The 18,485-nt window shown below is 30.3% G+C and overlaps 1 protein-coding gene across 3 annotated transcripts in view; it reads left to right on the top strand.

Moving 5' to 3' along the window:
- Positions 1 to 2,258: 2,258 nt before the first annotated feature.
- LOC124542889 (anion exchange protein 2) overlaps positions 2,259 to 18,485 on the top strand; it is a 60,032-nt gene continuing 43,805 nt past the window's right edge. For all 3 annotated transcript variants that reach the window (XM_047120789.1, XM_047120787.1, XM_047120786.1), the window contains exon 1: positions 2,259 to 2,440. In XM_047120789.1, the coding sequence (XP_046976745.1) occupies positions 2,393 to 2,440 (48 nt within the window). In that variant the 5' untranslated portion in view covers positions 2,259 to 2,392. The remainder of the gene's footprint in view (positions 2,441 to 18,485) is intronic.

Below are 18,485 nucleotides of genomic sequence, written 5' to 3'. Positions count from 1 at the left end.
TGTTTATACCTGGCTTGTCATAGAAGAAAATAATTAGTTGTCAATGACGTGATGTCTTTAATTTACAACAAAATGGATTATTAATCGAATTAGTTTAAAACATACCTTAATGCAAATGCAAATTGCATTCATTCATTAATGTTTGGAACAAACATTTAAAAAAGAATTTAGATACCCTTAAAGTAATTCTAAAAAACCCAAACTATTTTTTTAATTTAATTACAAAAATATACAATGTTTTATATATTATAAATAACTTACTACATTCATATTAAGATCTCCTATAACAAGACCAGTCTCAAATATTTTTTGGTCACCGTACTTTTATCTGTGCTTGCCTATGCTCTCTTTTTTACTCTATTAAAACGAAAATGGAAACGGTGCTTATAAACAAATATTTGACTAAAAACTGATTTTTACTTAGGTTAGGTAGGTGTTAGGACCTGGAAAACCCATCTAGTACAGTAGGTAGGTAGGATCATATTTTATAACGGCTATACTTTTGTATTGTTTGGAACTAGTTCCAATTTGATCACTGAAAGTGTAATCAAGCGTAATCGACATAACTTCTTACAAAAGTTGATGGTATATTGGTGATATGAAGAATGATTCTTATAGTATCCACCAATATTCACTTAATGTTGCCGTCAGGTGGCTCGTTTGCCAGACCGCCTACCTATGACGAAAGAAAAAACAAAAATGAAGCTCATCCGAAATTTCACTATATATTTTAGATCAAGTGATTTTTAAAATTGTTTCGTGGTATTATCAGAGGTATAACATATTTAGCAAGTCATATGAATAGATTGATGCGTCTACATCGGCTTCGTTAGATTTTTCATAGTCAGTCAGTTGTTAGAAAAAAAATCTATAAATTTAGGTAAATTAACAACTGTTTTAATAACAGAGTTTGTCGTTTCAATGGAGAAGGACAAAATATCGAATAAATCGTCTGTTATTTACGGGAAAAGAACCGCCATTATCACATTATCAGCAAATAATAACTAATCTTATGACCGAATCGAATCAACATGGCTTTGAAATTATACCAACACAAAGATCCAGCCAGCAATATATTATAATACATACATATAATAAAGATATGTCAGTAATAAACCTTTAATTTTATCAATGACTATAGCTGGTCGAAACACCGTGAAAAATATCCATTAAGAAATGGGATTTATATTTACATTGTACAGCTTCCATTTCAGCTCAGAGCTGTGTTTGTTTCATACAATTAGTGCTGATGAATTGTATTGACAGCGATTATTTTATTATTTAAAAAATACGAGCATGCATCTACTATAACTGCTGCTGTAGTGTTACCAGTATATTTATTTAAGTTTTGTTAAAATATTACAAATTTTAAATTGCGTGGTAATACCTATAAATAATTTAAAAAACGTACCTTGTTTTGCATTTAAAATGATAAACAAATATTTATAAATAAGTTTATTAAATAAATTAAATAAAAAATGTTTATGCTGCCTTTTAAAGCATACAAAAGTGATGAAGCATTGCTATAATGTTTATTAATGTAATATCTGTAAAGACAACATTGATAGAGTCGCTGATCAGTGTAATTAAAATTAAAAGGATTTAAATCTCATTTATTTCTATTTAAGTTTTGATATAATTATAATAAATGCTTTCAAAATTGACTAAATAATGTTAATATTATAAATAATTTCAAGTTATGTAACAAGCGTCATCTATTGTACATTGAACCTACTACATGTAATATTTATTATTTATAAATATTAAATTTACAAAAGAAAATAAAGCATTTGCCGCTTGTATACGAGTATTTTCAATAAGCTTAAAGACACACCACATACATAGGTCACTCTATTAGTAAAAATCGATATTAAACCACATGCACGGCAAACCTGTCATTGAAGCTGATACATACATAATTATTTGTATTACAGAAACCGTATATTAACGTATTTAAAAAAAAATGTTTTTATGTCACTAATAATTCTTATATGGTAGGGGTAGACTCTACGACGACGTTATAAATTGTATTAGTTAACACGAATTATTATAGTACACAATGTCAGTAGAACAAATTATTAAATGATTAAAATAATAGTCGTTCAATCTTTAACATATAAAACATACAAGGGAGTTAATACTGCGATGCTATGTATATTATGTAATAATTGTGATGCATCTGTATGTTTACGGTGTTTTTCGCTTTTATATACAGGTGAGTCTAAAGGACTGGTTGACGCTGTTGCATGTTAGATGTCCGTGGTGGAAACGCGAGCTAAGCGGAGAGCTGCGCTGACGCCTAACGCAGTTTTTGGTCCATTAGTCGGTCCGGTGCCGGCACGCTGACCGCACGTGGTTCGTGCGATAGTTTTTCATAATACGATCGTAAAACATGAGTAGCGGCAAGAGGAAGCTCTCCTTCCTCGGCTTTGCACCGCAGGTAAGTCCCGTATTTTTTGTTGTAAGATACTTTCATATGTGGCCCGAACGCGGCCGCAATGTGTTATTATTCACATTGATACGACGTTCATTATTATTTATTACAAATATTTGAAAACTGTTTTGATAAGATTATTAATGTTACACAGAAATTTTTTGAAACGCCGGTTCATCTCGTTAATTGCATAACTTGCTCGAGATTTTTTGGTGATGTTAATTGTATAAATATTATAATTAAATGGTTTGTAACTTTGAATTATTATCACATTGAAATTAATCACTGTATCTCGTATAGATATAAATCGAGCGCCAATAAAAATAATACGTTCTACATCAATTCATTAGTAATTGACATCGGATCCTTTAGCCTTCTTAGCAATAGTTGAAGCAAATACATTAACGTTTGATATAAAATTCTGAATAAATATAATTAATATTTTCCAATTACGTACAAACCAGATCTTTGTACATAAATATAAGTATTTTGTAAAAGTATGTTTTTGTGCCTAATTCAAAGATTGATTTAAGAATATTTGATTACGTAATATAAAGGTTAAAAACACCACAATAATTAAATATGTATTAGTATTTTCAGGGGCCCGTAATGTGATACCATAAAGATAATTATATTTATACATGTCTGTTACTTTATTTATAAGCTGAAGCGATATATACCGTCGGTATAATTTCTATACATACATAAATAAATATATTTATTAAACTTTGTAAGAACGTAAGTTTTAAAATTTGTTTTTAAATAAAACGTAATGTCGTCAAGAGTATGTAAGAGAAATGTATGAAGGTCGTCAGCAATCTGTCATGTCAGTTTAATTCTGTTCTAAAATATATATATATACACATTTATATATGTAATATATTATATAATATACAATTATTGTGTTGTGAATGTTATAACAAAGTAATTAGACAACTTCTAAACACTATTTGCGAATTCTGAATAAGGCTAAGACCGGGGGAGTGCCGTGGTCACTAACACGTAACTTGTATCTGTAATTCAATGCAACTATTTATATCCTTTACCACAATGCACACCTTATTTCTTTACTTAAACCTCAAGAATCTAATGTGTTTATTGGGTTACATTATTTTCATAACGGTAGCTCTCATTTTGATCCTATTTTATCACTAACTAGTACAAATAACTAAGTACCCGTATAACGTATTATGCTCTTGTTTGCTAAAATTGTAATATAAAAGAAAAAAAGGCTATCTATGAAAAGATTCCACGCTTCACCGACTTTTTAAATGAAAATTTCACCGTATTAGTACGATAAATCTAGCTCATACATACTTAATAAATGTATCAAGATTATAATAATACTGTTTTTAAAGGTTTGAAATGATGCAACGAGTATGTGTATATTATTCGTTATTTGGCTCTTGTACAATCTGTGTTTTTCAGTTCAAATGAGTTGTGTCGTGATATTTTCGTTTCACTTTAAATAATGAAAACGTTTGCGATACGAGCGAGGTGTTACGATTGCATCCACAACACTCCCGAGTTTAATCAACAACAATCAATACAATATCTAAACATGTTTTGTTGCGATGTAACAATCAATACACGCATAGTATGTCAATCTCCAATAAAATTTTATAATTGATTTACAGTTATCACTAATTTGGAATATTTGAACATTGTAATAGCTAAAGTTATTGGACTGGTAAGATTATTAAACAGAATAAGTCAAAATATAATTTCTAACTTATATTGGCAGACGTTGAATGAAAATGGTTGAGCTCTTTTATCGTTAATATTTTATTAATTTAAGCATTATCTCTTTTAGATTTTTTTTTTATAATAAACTAGTGACCCTACCCGCCTTCGCACGGGTGCAATACTGACACTAAATATACTAAAGAATTTGTTTATTAGCGACATCACATTACAACTTCCAAAATTATCAGTGTTTTTTTCTGTATTATCCATATATTATATACAAATACCTTCATCTCGAATCACTCTATCTTTTAAAAAAACCGCATCAAACTCCGTTGCGTAGTTTTAAAGATTTAGAAAAAAAATGGTGACATAGGGACAGAGATGGCGACTTTGTTTTATACTATGTAAGATAAAGAGTAAAGATGAATGTAAAAATAAAGTAGATATAAATTACTAACAAACTTATTCATGTAGTTAAAACAATCATTAAAAACATGTTTATTTTTCGATGACAAAATGTTTGAGAATAAAACCGTTTCCTTGTTTAAAGGAGTCATGTTATCAGAACTAGAAGATAGGTGGATTAGTAAGTCAAGAGATATTTTCAAAAAATAAACTCAATTGACAGCAGAACAAATGGAAGCTTATCTTTTTATTAAATTCCATTTTATTACGTAACTCATAATGTCCGTATTCTAGAAAATATGTTATTGAAATTATTTATTATTAAAACTATGTACGGGTTTTATTATTACGTACGATGAGACGCCTAATTTTATAGACATTTTAAAAAGAGGTAGCTTGAATATTTTATTTTTCATTTTTATTGAATAGTTTTTACATTTGTTATCATTCTTTACCATGACTGAAAACCCGATAACAGCTAAGGTAGATTTCCGTCAATTTTTGTATTTATGATATGCTTGTTTACGCGAATTTTATCAGATGACAATCCGACGTCCGGATAAGATATACGTTAATAATCATAAGGTTGGCTACTTTTATTTAGATAACTCGATCACAGGGTAGCTACTGGCACGTGCCTTATTTAGAAATGTCGTTAGTTCCTCGAGGCGTTGGGATTCTATTTCGGCTATTTTAATCTGTACATTTCAAGCCCTTGGGAATCATATTTTTAACCAGTTAATAAAAACTTATTGAAATTTAATTATTATTTATATAATTATAATCAGATGATATTTGTTTGGACTCGAAATCGTCATGTATTAAGGGTACATTAAGAGAAAAATTATGTAAATATTTTGTTATATACTTGTTAATAAACAACATTTTGAAGAACACGGATCTATGTACGAAAATGACGTTGAGGTTTAGACTTTTAAAAAATTAGTTACAATATCTTTTCAGATAGGAACATAAAACGTCTGTGGATTTTATTTGTATCAAATATATAAAAAAATGTATAATAGTATTTAATTCCTAGCGCTGTGGACTATCCAGAGTAAAATCTTCTTATTATTTTTCATAGAATCGTGCCGCGGGTTTTTATCATTCTTATTTTAAGCGATTATTCTAAGAGCGTCTATCTCCACTTATTATTGTATGTTACTAAGGTAACAAGAGATATTTTTTTTATAAAAGTAGAATATTATTTGGTCGATATTTATGATAAACCACGATGTTCCACTGATCGAGCTACTGTAATATGTAAAAGTAATGTTTAATGGTCTTTAAATTATCTTTAAAAGTTATAGTAATCTCTACATATTATAAAACAAAGACCCCTGACGGTGTCTTTCTGTTTGTATGTTCGCGATGGACTCCATGGCTATAGAGCGGATTTTCATGCAGTTTTCACTATATTTAGTACTAGTACACTGTATCTAGTTATACCATATATAATAAAATTAAAAAAAATACGATACATATTCGACTATATAAAAAAAAACAAATTGCATGTTTTTCGATAAGGCTATTTTAAAAAATTGCCTTATAAGAAGTAACTCGCAGTAATAATTTATAAGTTTTTGTTAAGTATATTAATTCACAAATAGATAATCATGATTGCATTGAAATCATCTGTATGATTTCATTCCATTACCTAGCGCGGATTAAGCGTTCGTTTTTTTTCTTACTCATGTGATAAACAAACAATGACTGTCGTCTCTCGTAGTCTACAATATTACTCAACACTACAGCGTTTGTTTTAGTTAATAATTCGTTCTAAGAAAAAAACATACAAGTATGAACGGACATAAGGAGTTCATTAGAGGCGACATGTTATTTAACAAATCAAGTATTCATAATTTTAACTTTAAGTTTTCTAAGTCGCATTGCTTTTTAGTTATCAATATCTTAATAGTTTTATATGGTAAAGTAAATATAATGCTCTTTAAATGTGATTATAGTAGAATATTTTTATTTAAACTAGTGCCCGAGTTTTGTTCGAATTTGACACAAAAGTTGTTTTTGTAGCTTTGATTCCTTATTATTACATCAGCTATCTGCCTGTGAAAGTGCCGTCAAAATCGGTCCAGCCGTTCCAGAGATTAGCCGTATAAATAGACATACAACCAGAACAAAATTGAAAAAGAAAAATATGGTTTATTTCCCGTGTATACATGCATATGCATTTAGCAAAAAGCTAGTTATTTTAATATTACAAACAGACACTCCAATTTTATTATATGTATCAATGAATCTGTTTACATATTATAGTCGTCTGTATCTTCATTACGCCGCCGTCAGTTTAATAAAATAGAAAGGCACCTGACGGCAAGTGGTGATCATATTGATGTCGTTACTTTAAGAAATATTATAAACTATATATCGTAAATGTACGATTAACCTTGGAAAAAAAGGTGTTATGTCTCTAGTACATGTTAGACTAGCTCACCTGCCGCTCAAACCGGACTATATAATACGAGACACGCTATGATAAATATATTCTCTCATCTATTATTAGATGATATAATATACTAGGAGTTCGGCTTCGCTCGCGTTTCCGGTGTTGATTGTCATGTGTCAGGCAAAAAAAGTAGGCTATGTCCTTTCTTGGAGTTAAATTTTTCTTCATAACAAATTTCATCTAATTCGGTTCAGTAGTTTAGTCGTGAAAGAGCGACACACCGAGCTACTTTCACATTTATAATATTAATTAATATAGATTGGTAAATTTCAAATTGCCTACTCACATCACGGGTTTGTTTAATTATTTTTGATCGATTTCCTTTCTTGATTTGTTATTGATGAAAATCGAGTTGAGAGAATTACACAGAGTGTTGCTTATAATCATTATCATTACATAGTATGTATAAAAAAGTCGCTTACCGCTTGATGTCCCTATGTATGCTTAGATCTTTAAAATTATGCGACGGATTTCGATGCGGTATTTTTTTAATGGATAGAGTGATTTGAGAGGAAGGTTTTTGTATATAATACAAGGACAATATAGTAAAAATTCGCTGACAATTTTAGAAGTTTCTAATGAGATGTCGTATATACACAAATTCTGTAGTACATTTAGTATCAGTATTGCACCCGTGCGAAGCCGGGGCGGGTCGCTAGTACGAGTCTAAAGTTATCAGGTACTAACAGGTAAACACGCGTTATCAATGTCATCAGTTATTTCATTATTTTTTATGCGAAATGAAAGGTCACTTTATATCCTATCGAACAGTCTTAAATTGCTTCGTCAAGTGTGTCATAGCCAAAATTAAAAAAAAAATGTTATTGCTTAAAACTTAACATTTTTAGTATCGGTCCGTGATTTTGCGAACAACCCATTTGCAATTTGTCAATGTAAATATTATCTTTGCGTCCTCAAGTAACAGATGCGGTTACATATTTCTTATGCCGTATCTTAGACTGAATACTAAGTATTGTTTGGCGGTACAATATTTGATAAGTGGATGATTCCTTACTAATTATCTTATTATTATAAACATAAATATTTTTGTTTCATTCACGGTATGCTATTACGAAAACGCGAGTTATCTAACTCTCGAGCACTCGCGTTATGATGATGTGGTCCTTTTGACCGATTTTTGCCATGACGACGATTCCCAAGCGAGACTGATCAACGTATTATAGTGTAAAACTCAGTGTGCGTCTTAAATGACGGCACCGCGGGCGCGGAATTCACCGTGCACGTAACAAATATTCGAAATATTTGAACCTGTTTGCAAGCGGGCGCGCACACAAAAAAATGTATTACCGTGGCGTATTCGCGTGCGTCGTTAATACAGGACGCAAGAAGTGCTTGTGCACCCTTTTTCCCTTTGCAATTTGCTTGCAACTCCATGATAAACTATTGCTGGATAAATATTCAACAAGGAATTATAAATGTCGATGTAACTCTTACGGTTTATCTGTCGCTCTTTAACTGCCAAATCAATGAACACAATTTGACGAAATTTGCTATGATGCTAACTTAAACTCCGAGGAAGGACACAGGGTACTTTTTTGCCTACAACAACAACAACAACAGCCTGTAAATTCCCACTGCTGGGTTAAAGGCCTCCTCTCCCTTTGAGGAGAAGGTTTGGAACATATTCCACCACGCCGTTCCAATGCGGGTTGGTGGAATACACATGTGGCAGAATTTCTATGAAATTTGTCACAAGCAGTTTTCCTCACGACGTTTTCCTTCATCGCTGAGCACGAGATGAATTATAAAGACAAATTGAGCACATGAAACAGCGGTGCTTCCCTCGGTTTGAATCCGCAATCATCGGTTAAGATGTACGCGTTCTAACCACTGGGCCATCTCGACTCTTCACATTCTTTTTTGCCTAACACATGACAATCAACCCCTACAACGCGAACGAAGCCGCGAGCGACAACTAAGTATTTTAAAAGAAGTTAACTGTATACAAAGAATCACTGACGTGATATATCAATTTCAATGAAATAACAGTAACGTGTTATACGCGAGATAAAATAACGGTAACTTCGTTAACATCTATTGATTACCACCTTATGTGGACGGCAAATATATTACTGACTTATTTGAGTGTTATCAAAAAAATTTGCAGATATTTCGTAGGCTCCTCAATACAATGTAATAAATGGTGAAAATAATAAAAATAACTTTTACCAAATAGCATCGTTTTTTATTACTTTTTTTCTTCAAGATTATTTTTAAATTTAATCCAAGAGTTACAAAATACTAATACTTTTCCATTAATTAATGGAATAAAAATGTTGTTTTTTGTTAAAATCAGTTACGAGTTTATTGGAAGTTGATGTTTATTTACTCTACAAATGCTACACCATGCGGTGAGTCGGGATTCATGTGAAACATTCTAAAAGTCATCGCATGGTAAAAACAATTATTAAAAGAAATGTTTTTAATGTAATGGTGTTGTAATTTTGTCATGTATGAATGATAAAATAAACATACATAAAATGAACTGTTTATTCAAACACGATGACACATTTATAAACTTCGGCTAGTATTCACCAAATAGGTATGTTTTACTTAAATATCAGAAAAAAATGCTGTTTTTTATTTTTTAAATACATTCTCACTTATTACCTCGACATTAAAGCCGCCTTAATTTTACTCTAATGATTCTTTGAAACTACAATTAACAATTAATATTCTAAAATGAACTCAAAATAAATGAAAATGTCACTTTCTAAGTTAATACTTGTAATAACCGGCGAGGCTAGGGCAGCGCAGGTGAGGAGGAAAAACGCTCCTTATTTAATTTTTTTTTTCTCAAACGATCGTTTTGTAAATTGACGTAAATGTCAGATTCGGTGAACTCGAGGATTAATGACTTATCTAATGATGAAATGTATTTATTTTGAACTAAAATAGATATTTTTAAAGTAAAATATCAAAAATATATATACAATATACAAATAAAAGTATTTAACATGCTTATGGTGGATGTATGTTGTTGAGGGTACTACCAACTTGTCAAATATTCTACCGCCACACAGCAATACTTCGTATTATTGTTGTTTCTGTTTGAGGTGTGAGTTGTAACTACAGGCATAAGGGACCTAACTTCCGAAGCTGGTATCGCATTGTGAAATTCTTTTTTACTCTACATGCACTGATGGTAAATTTTGTATGGAACAAGCTGTTCCCGCTACTTCGTGCGCGTTTGAATTAAACGAATATTTTATTAGCCTAATTTATTGCTTATAACATCAAAATTTGCTCAGACGTTCCAGATATTGGGCCGAAAGCAGACAAACATTGTAAAAAAAAGTTATGTCGTTATATATACCGTGTATAAAGTCATATGCATTTAGTAAAAAGCGGTAATTTATTTTAAGTAATTTTATTATTACAAACAGGCACTCCAATTTTATTTTATGTATATAGTTTAGAATTTAACTAAGTTGGAATGTTAAGGGCCACTTACTACAAAGAATATACTCGCATTTTGCTCTGTCTTTTTATATTCAATGTCGCATCGTTCGCTCGCATCGTTTTTGACGTCTCATGATCGATTTCTCCGTCGACCCTCGAATTAGTTTTCCATAGAGTAACCTTGCTATGATTATAATGTCATTGTCTGAATACTTTTGTATCCCTGTCCAGTATTTAAATTACGTAATTAGTTAACATCGTTATTGTTTGTTTCAATTATTTCATTGTTATATCAGCTTGCGATACATAAGTTTCGACGTTGGAACTAAATTAGAGGATCTTTTTTTTGATTAATTATTTATACAAGCTTTCTTTTTTTAATATAACGAGGTGGTCAAACTTGTAGTAAGTAGTCCTCACCGCCTGTGGACATTAGCGCCGTAAGACGTATAGAGAATTCCTTTCATCCTCATTGCGCCACCAATATAATATATTAATTTAAATAATTGTATTAACTAACATGACTGTATTTTTTTAAATGTTGAAAAAGACTATTGAGTTTCTTGCCGGTTCTTCTCGGTAGAATCTACTTTCCGAACTGGTGGTAGCTTCACTTAATTGTTAAATGACGTTTAAAAATGCTTGTAAAAGACCACATGAATAAAGTATACTTTGATTTTGATTGAATTTTTGAATCATAAGAACCAAGTTGTTACACTAGCTCACTCACCTTTCAAATCACTAAGTAAACGCAAAGACAATAAGTATTGTTGGTTCGTAACGGAATATTCTGTGAATGGATGGTACCTACTCGGACGAACTTGAAAAAAGCAGTAACTTTCTTTTTTGTTTTAGTTGACAAAGTATTTTATTGAAATTCTGTAAATTTCATCTCCTAATTTATATATTTACAGTTACAATAAAATTTCAGTGTACTATTTAAAATGGGATATTAATTAATGTAGGTTCTTTAGTTATGCAAAGTACATTAGGGTTATTTGTCCGTTTACTTAGCATCTATCTTAGCTGGTAAATATAATTTAATTTGAAGAACTGTTATATTTAAGCTGCATGCTAGGTGATGGTACAAAGTCTTCACCAAGTCTGGCTTTAATGTCGTCAGTTTAGGCAGGAACGGAATATGTACGACGTACTCATAGGACTTAAGTCAATAATTAAATACAATGTCAGGGTTCAATCCTATAAATAAATTGGAAAAAATGAATATTACACTGCCTAGTATGGGATAAAGAATAGTTCGTTAAAATTATTTTCATATTTTTCAATTAACATTTTTCCATAATCGTCCATTTCAGTGACATTTATTTGCATCTAGATTAATAATTATGAAAGACTCTTGCAAAATAATAATATTTTTAGAGTTTGTTAGAATGTTGTTATTATTAATATTAATCAAAGTAAAATTTATACCGATAATTGTTAAAATACAAAGGCGTTTACGTAAAAAGAATTGGAATATGTCCAGAAATTAGCGTGCGTGACTGACGAATTCGCACACGTACGCCATGTGTCCACTGCTTGTGACGCTATTCATTTCGGCAATTAAACAAACGGATACTTTGCACAATTATAACCATTATAGTAATTCACACTCCTGAATTCATCCATGTTGATTTTATTCTTCACGCGTCGGAGCTTTAAAATGTATCAGCAAATATAAAATCATCTTTTATTCTCTGACAATTTTTCACAAATTACAATATTTGTTATCACTTTTAGTGACATATTGTATGTTTATTGTATCGTTATCCTATCTAAAAACCATATTTACAGTACGCAAGTAAGTGTTAAAATTCTTATAGTCAATATCGCATATGCATTTCGTGATTAAGGTTTTAAGTATATTTGCATCCCCAAAATTTCGGTTTTGTATAGCTTTTGCGTATATGTATGTCAATTTTAGATGATTTCTATGATATTAGATATTATATATTATATTATATTATACTATTCCATTTGTAATTATACGTGAAATAATACTAACATCTTTTTTTATATTTCAATCGAAATTTTATGAAAGTTACTTATAAATATTTTTGGGTCATCTTTGAGATTTGAAAAATGTTAATCGAATGTGAAGCTTGAGACATGTGCTTCGCAGTACCAGCAATAAACTTTTTAATTATTCATTGATTTGTATTTTTATTCATTTCTGTATCCAAAGAGATACGCTATTCATCTTACATTTTGTGGCTGGGGTTTGTGCACGTCGGGGTATTCACGTCATATTCTACGCCAAACAGTCTTCACTTCATATTGTTGCATTCTGACTTGAAGGTGGAGTGTACCAGTGTTAGGCACAAGGAAGGGGCAAGTCTTAGTTTTCGAGATTAATGGCACATTAGCGATGAAGGATTACTTAATATTTCCTGTCGCAAGGTCGTAGTTTTTCACCGTCAGGCGGTGTTTGCCAGTTTGAAAAATATGAAATATACAAAGCAAAGCAGTTTTTAATTTTTAGGTGCAATTATTTAAAAAAAAGTTAAGTGTTAAAAGGTACACATTATATAATTATTATCGCTGGATTGGTTTATTTAACTTTTGCCTTTAGTATTATACTTTTTTTTTCTACTTAATCTTGTATGAAATTAATAATACCAAATCGTCTTGGAAACCTTGCTTGTCTTCTATCATCGATAATCATCATTTTTAAACTTATTTACTTTATTTCATTTGAATCAAAAAATCTAATAATATAATTTTACGGTAATGTATTTAAATAGTTTAAATCAAGACCCGAGACTATATTATATCGGGGTGAACCAAAGGTAAGCGTGATTCAAAAACCTGTTTGTTCAAACAAAATTTTGCAAAAGTTTTTATGGTTTAACTATGACCATACATTCGATTGAAGTATAAGTTGAACAAAAAATCCATTAGTCGGTCATTACGACACCCAATGATCGAGATGGGGAACAGTTACACTGTCAGGGACCACACGAATAATATATGAATTGACGTGTCTGTCTCAATACATATATGATATATGATGTAGACTCGTATCAGAAATAGAATTTACTTGAATTCACCGAGTAAGTTTCTCATCTGTGGGGTCGTGAACGGTTTTAGAATATAATCCTAGAATCCATCTAAAGTTATATTCGTGGTAAATTTAAAACAAGTAAAGGAAAGTCGAATGCCAAAGAGGTATTATATGAATAACGAGTAGCAAATTGGGAATAAAGTGCTGGGGTTTGTACTACTTTCTATATTAAAGAAGCTTTATTCGATTGAAGTATTTAATTGACTTGTTCTACACAACTAAATCTCTCAACAAGTTTTTAGATCATATAAATCGTGTAAAATATAAGTGGAATGATGTTGTAAGTTAATAGTAAAAGTTTTAGTGTAAAGGTTTTTTTAGTGCATTTAATTAAATAGATCAGCGGTGACAACATTCCATCATGTGGCCTATTTGCATTATGAGACTTATTTTGGTATCAAATGTTTGTGTATACTATGTATATAATTCCCGAACATAAATAAATTAATACTTTTGGATAATATTGAATGAAAAAATAATTATTTTAATTTATGGGCATTACCAACTTCACAATATAAATGACTATTCTTCAAGTCACTGTGTAATGTATATATTTCGATTTTATTGTCATGACGTAAGCAGTATTTAGCTAATTTATTATCCTTTTTATTTTTAATAAAGACAAATATTATAAATGTAAGCAATGTTGTAAATGAACATTCTTTAAAAGTATTTTCGAGAACGACCTAAAAAAAGGAATGTTGTAGTGCAACTCAAAATAAATAAGCACACTATTATCACGGCTTATAATATGATTGAGACCTACTCAGGCAGGTTGTAAATCCCTACTAAAAGGCAATGATGGTCTTTGAAATCTTAAGACTTACTTTCAATAAGTGGCAATGTTTACTAAAATGAATAAAATTTAAAAAAATGTAATAAGTGCAATAAGTATGGTGTTTAAATAAATGTTGAGAAGAAAGTTTTTTTTACTGTTTTAAACCGTTGAGAATCGTAAGATATCGGTAATAACGCGTGTCAGTTGTGCCCTTGTACTTGGTAACATTGGCTACTTTGTGGAACACGACAGCGGACAACCAATAGGCCGTTCAATAATAATCAAATACACATTTAAGCATTAGTTACGCCACAAGGTGAGATGCTTAATATTTTTTTCCTTTTAATTTATTCACTTTTACATTATGAATTTTAAATATGTAATAAATCATTTCAAAAAAATAATATTGGGCTAAATTTTTAAATTTTATATTTATGTGGTACAATTCGTTTACGCCAATAATGTCATCAAGATCAGTGAAATATTGATCACTGATCCAAATACTTAAGGTTCAATTTAGATATTAAAATATATTTGTTTAATTAAACACATACATATTGTATAATGCAATCAATAATTAGAGTGCGTCAATCCTCTACTGATATATACCTACATGATTTTTACTGCAAGTAGCATCATAACGCCATTCATCGTTATGGTTTTTTGTACTGTTTAGAAGTTTTTTTTTAATATTACCAAAAATACCTATAAGTGCAAATGACTAAGGTATTTTAAAGACCGGCTTACTTCGTGTTTTATGACGCCTTTTAAAAAGTTTTATTTGAGATACAAAATAAAATTATAAGCTGTCGTAATGTATAAGTGCAATCAAATCAGCAGTTTTTATTGAACAGGATTCACTAAATTAATTAATAAAATATATTTTAAAATATATTACGATGATTTTATATTTCTTCGAAGGCGTTGTTTCGATTAAAAAAAAAAACAATCACACATCATGTATATAGTATAACAATATAACTGTGATTAATTAATTGCCAATCAATAAAATATATAATCGTTACGAGTATCGCATGCATTTGACCTTGATAATCGTTTGGTTCTCCTTACCTAAGAGCGCGAGGACCAAAAAAAGCGTCATGTTTTTTTAGACATAAACTTGTCCGAACAAGTACTGTGATTCACCGTGTACACATAATTATCTAATTATAGGTTTGGCTGTACGAGTATAAAATGTCTTTTTTTTGATAAAGTTTCCATTGCTTTTTTTTATAACCTCTCAAATCATTTATTATTTTATTAATTTTACTAATATAACGTGTCTAATGTATATTTTCTTAAGAAATGAATTTATTTAAGTAATCAACTCACAGGAGGTCACACCGGTTATTATCATAACCACGTTACAGTTCTCTCGGTCAGGGTTTATTTAACTACCAAGCGAAACCTTCTCAATATAAAACTTTTTTATGGTTTTCGTACTTTTGAAATTAGTGTTGCTTTATTACTTAAAGATTAACACTTATGAGTTGTAGATTAAAGTCTGGCAACACTGATAATTTCTTACATGGCGACCTGTCAAGTTGCATGAATTTCTTGAAGCATTGTATTCACTAATACTTTGATAGAGGTTAACTTTTTTACTGTACAACTCCTAAACGGACACAGGTTGGGATTACAAATGATTATTATTTTACACCAACACATTGTTACCAGCCCGGTGTTACGACGGTGCGAGTATTGCATTACAAACACAAAAAGGCGTTCGAACTGCGCTTGATATGTCTCAGGTCGTGTCGGATTGAATTACTATAACAGAAAACTGTGCATTATAACCGCCTACACTGATTGTTGTGTATCTGATTGGCTGCTTTTTTAATCATTATCATAATAAATAATTAAAAAATGCAACGTTTTTCTTATTATTAGTTGAAATGATTCACGATACGATACCAATGATATCAATAATTTATCGGCTTATCCTTTCGAGCGTGCACTTTAGGTTATAAATGTATGTATGTATGTCTAATATAATTATATTATATTATACCTGTATAATGTAAATGTTTATTGCTTTTTTATCTATTCATTGATTGCTTGTATATTATTACGTCACATATCGTATAAAATAATGTAATTATAATACGAATGAGCTTTGAATCAGTGTGTAATTAAGTAAATGTTCAAGGCTATAAATATTGTCAAGAGTAATTAATCGGACAATATTATGTATGTGTTATAGCAATGTGCTGTTTGTCGGGCTTGTTCCACAAGTAGAATGTTAATAAATAAATTTTATTTAAATTTAAATGTCGTAAATAGTAATTAAAATATCGTTCACGAAAATATAAATAAGTTCATATGTAATGTAAGGTTAGTAATTTATATAATAATATTCGCGATTTCACCTTAAATGCTACGGATTTACCTCTTGGCATCACAAAAATATGTTTTTAATTTGTCAGTTTTCAGTTTTTAAGTCATGGGAATAGTACCTTTAGAATGATATATAAACTGGCGACCGCTCTGGCTTCGCAGGGGTGAAATACTGATACAAAATATACTACAGAATATTATGTACAAAGTTTAACTGTTTGTTAGTTGTCATTACAAACCGAAGAGAATACGAACCTAAGAGATGGACATATAACATGGCGGAGTTTTTTGTCGACCCCTTGACGGTGTATAATACTGTAGTAGTAAATTATTTTGGTCTCTCTTGCAGGCTTCTGCCAGGGTTTATAATGTAAGTGCATAAAATGTGTTTATTAACGATATCACATTACAAAACTCTCAAATGATCAGTGTTTCTCTAATACACTGTGCCTATAATTGTAATGTATTATTTATAAACCAGCCTCATGATCACTCTATGTTTTCAGAAAAACGGTTTTACTAAATAATACATGTTCGTACATATTTTTATATAATTAAAATAAAAAAATATAGGCGGCTTTTTTATTTAAATGCAATATGATTTTTATTAAAATAATGACATTTAAATTCTTAAGTAAATATGATTACTCAGGAAATTATCATATCGTTGGATATTTTAAACAAAGTAGACATGGTATGTATCGTACTATGGTAGATTGTTTAAAGTAATGAATGTATTTTGATTCAGGATTAAACTCCTGGATATCGTGTCTTATATTGTTATGACGTAGTTACTGGAAACCTAGGCTTCTATATAAAAATAAACTCTCAAATTCAAACTTTTATTTTACCATAAGAAAAAAGTGCGCTTTTTCTATTAAAACATTTATGAACGTGACTCAGTATTAATGAATATTAAAACCTCGATTTAGTAAAATGTAGGACACTTGGTGTATGAGCGTTTAAAACTGTGATATTATAAAAAATATACTTTTATTGTCATGATATTACAAGCATAAATTATATGCAATATTATTAGTGTGTCAAGGTACTTTGTTTTAAATAGAAATTAGATTTTTCGTTTTTAATAAGTAAACAAGTCTTATCAAACAGCCTTACGTTATAGATTTATCGTGTGTTATCTCGAACTTCCTTTCATTAACGTATAATTGAGGTTGTTTATTTGAAGTGTTACTTAAGCATCGTGACAATAAGTTTCAGTGAAAAAATGTACATTATTATAATTAGCCTTCATTACAGCTTCGACAAAAGACGCACTCTCGTTATGTTATAATGAAGGTATCATTACAACTATATTATGATTTATGAAACCTGTGGTATATTATTTTAGAATTACTAATATGACACTGATTCATTTATAAATACCCACCTGTTATTGTGTTATATATTACACACAGTAAAGAAATTATAGATAATTTGAAGGTTTCTTATGTATGTTCTTGGTTTTGCTTTGTAATATTAATAATGGATTCAAATCGAGGTGACGAAAACGTGGAAACTCAGATAGGACCCGATATTTGTATCTACCCAACTAGAGCAGCAAGTTAGAATAGATTCTAAGCCTTCTCTAACTAGAGACGACCAATAAAATAAACTACATCTATCAATGTAAATTAATTTTATCTGCCTGTCTGTCTATCGCTCTTTCTCGACCGAACCCCTGAATTGAATTTAACATTTTTTTGACAACTTTTTTTTTTCAAATTTTCATGACAACCAACACCCTACAACGCGAGAGAAGCCGCGGGCGACTACTAGTTTAATATAGCGTCATCTGTTTCAGATAATTATACAAATATAAATAAACAAATAAAAAGGTTTATATACTAAGATTTCGTATCTCGTTCCAAATGAGACAAAGTTTCTATAA

This window comes from Vanessa cardui, chromosome Z (assembly GCF_905220365.1).
Source record: "Vanessa cardui chromosome Z, ilVanCard2.1, whole genome shotgun sequence".
Classification (NCBI taxonomy): Eukaryota; Metazoa; Arthropoda; class Insecta; order Lepidoptera; family Nymphalidae; genus Vanessa; species Vanessa cardui.
The sequence above is the reverse complement of the archived record's forward strand: the minus strand, read 5'-3'. Positions and strand labels throughout refer to the sequence as shown.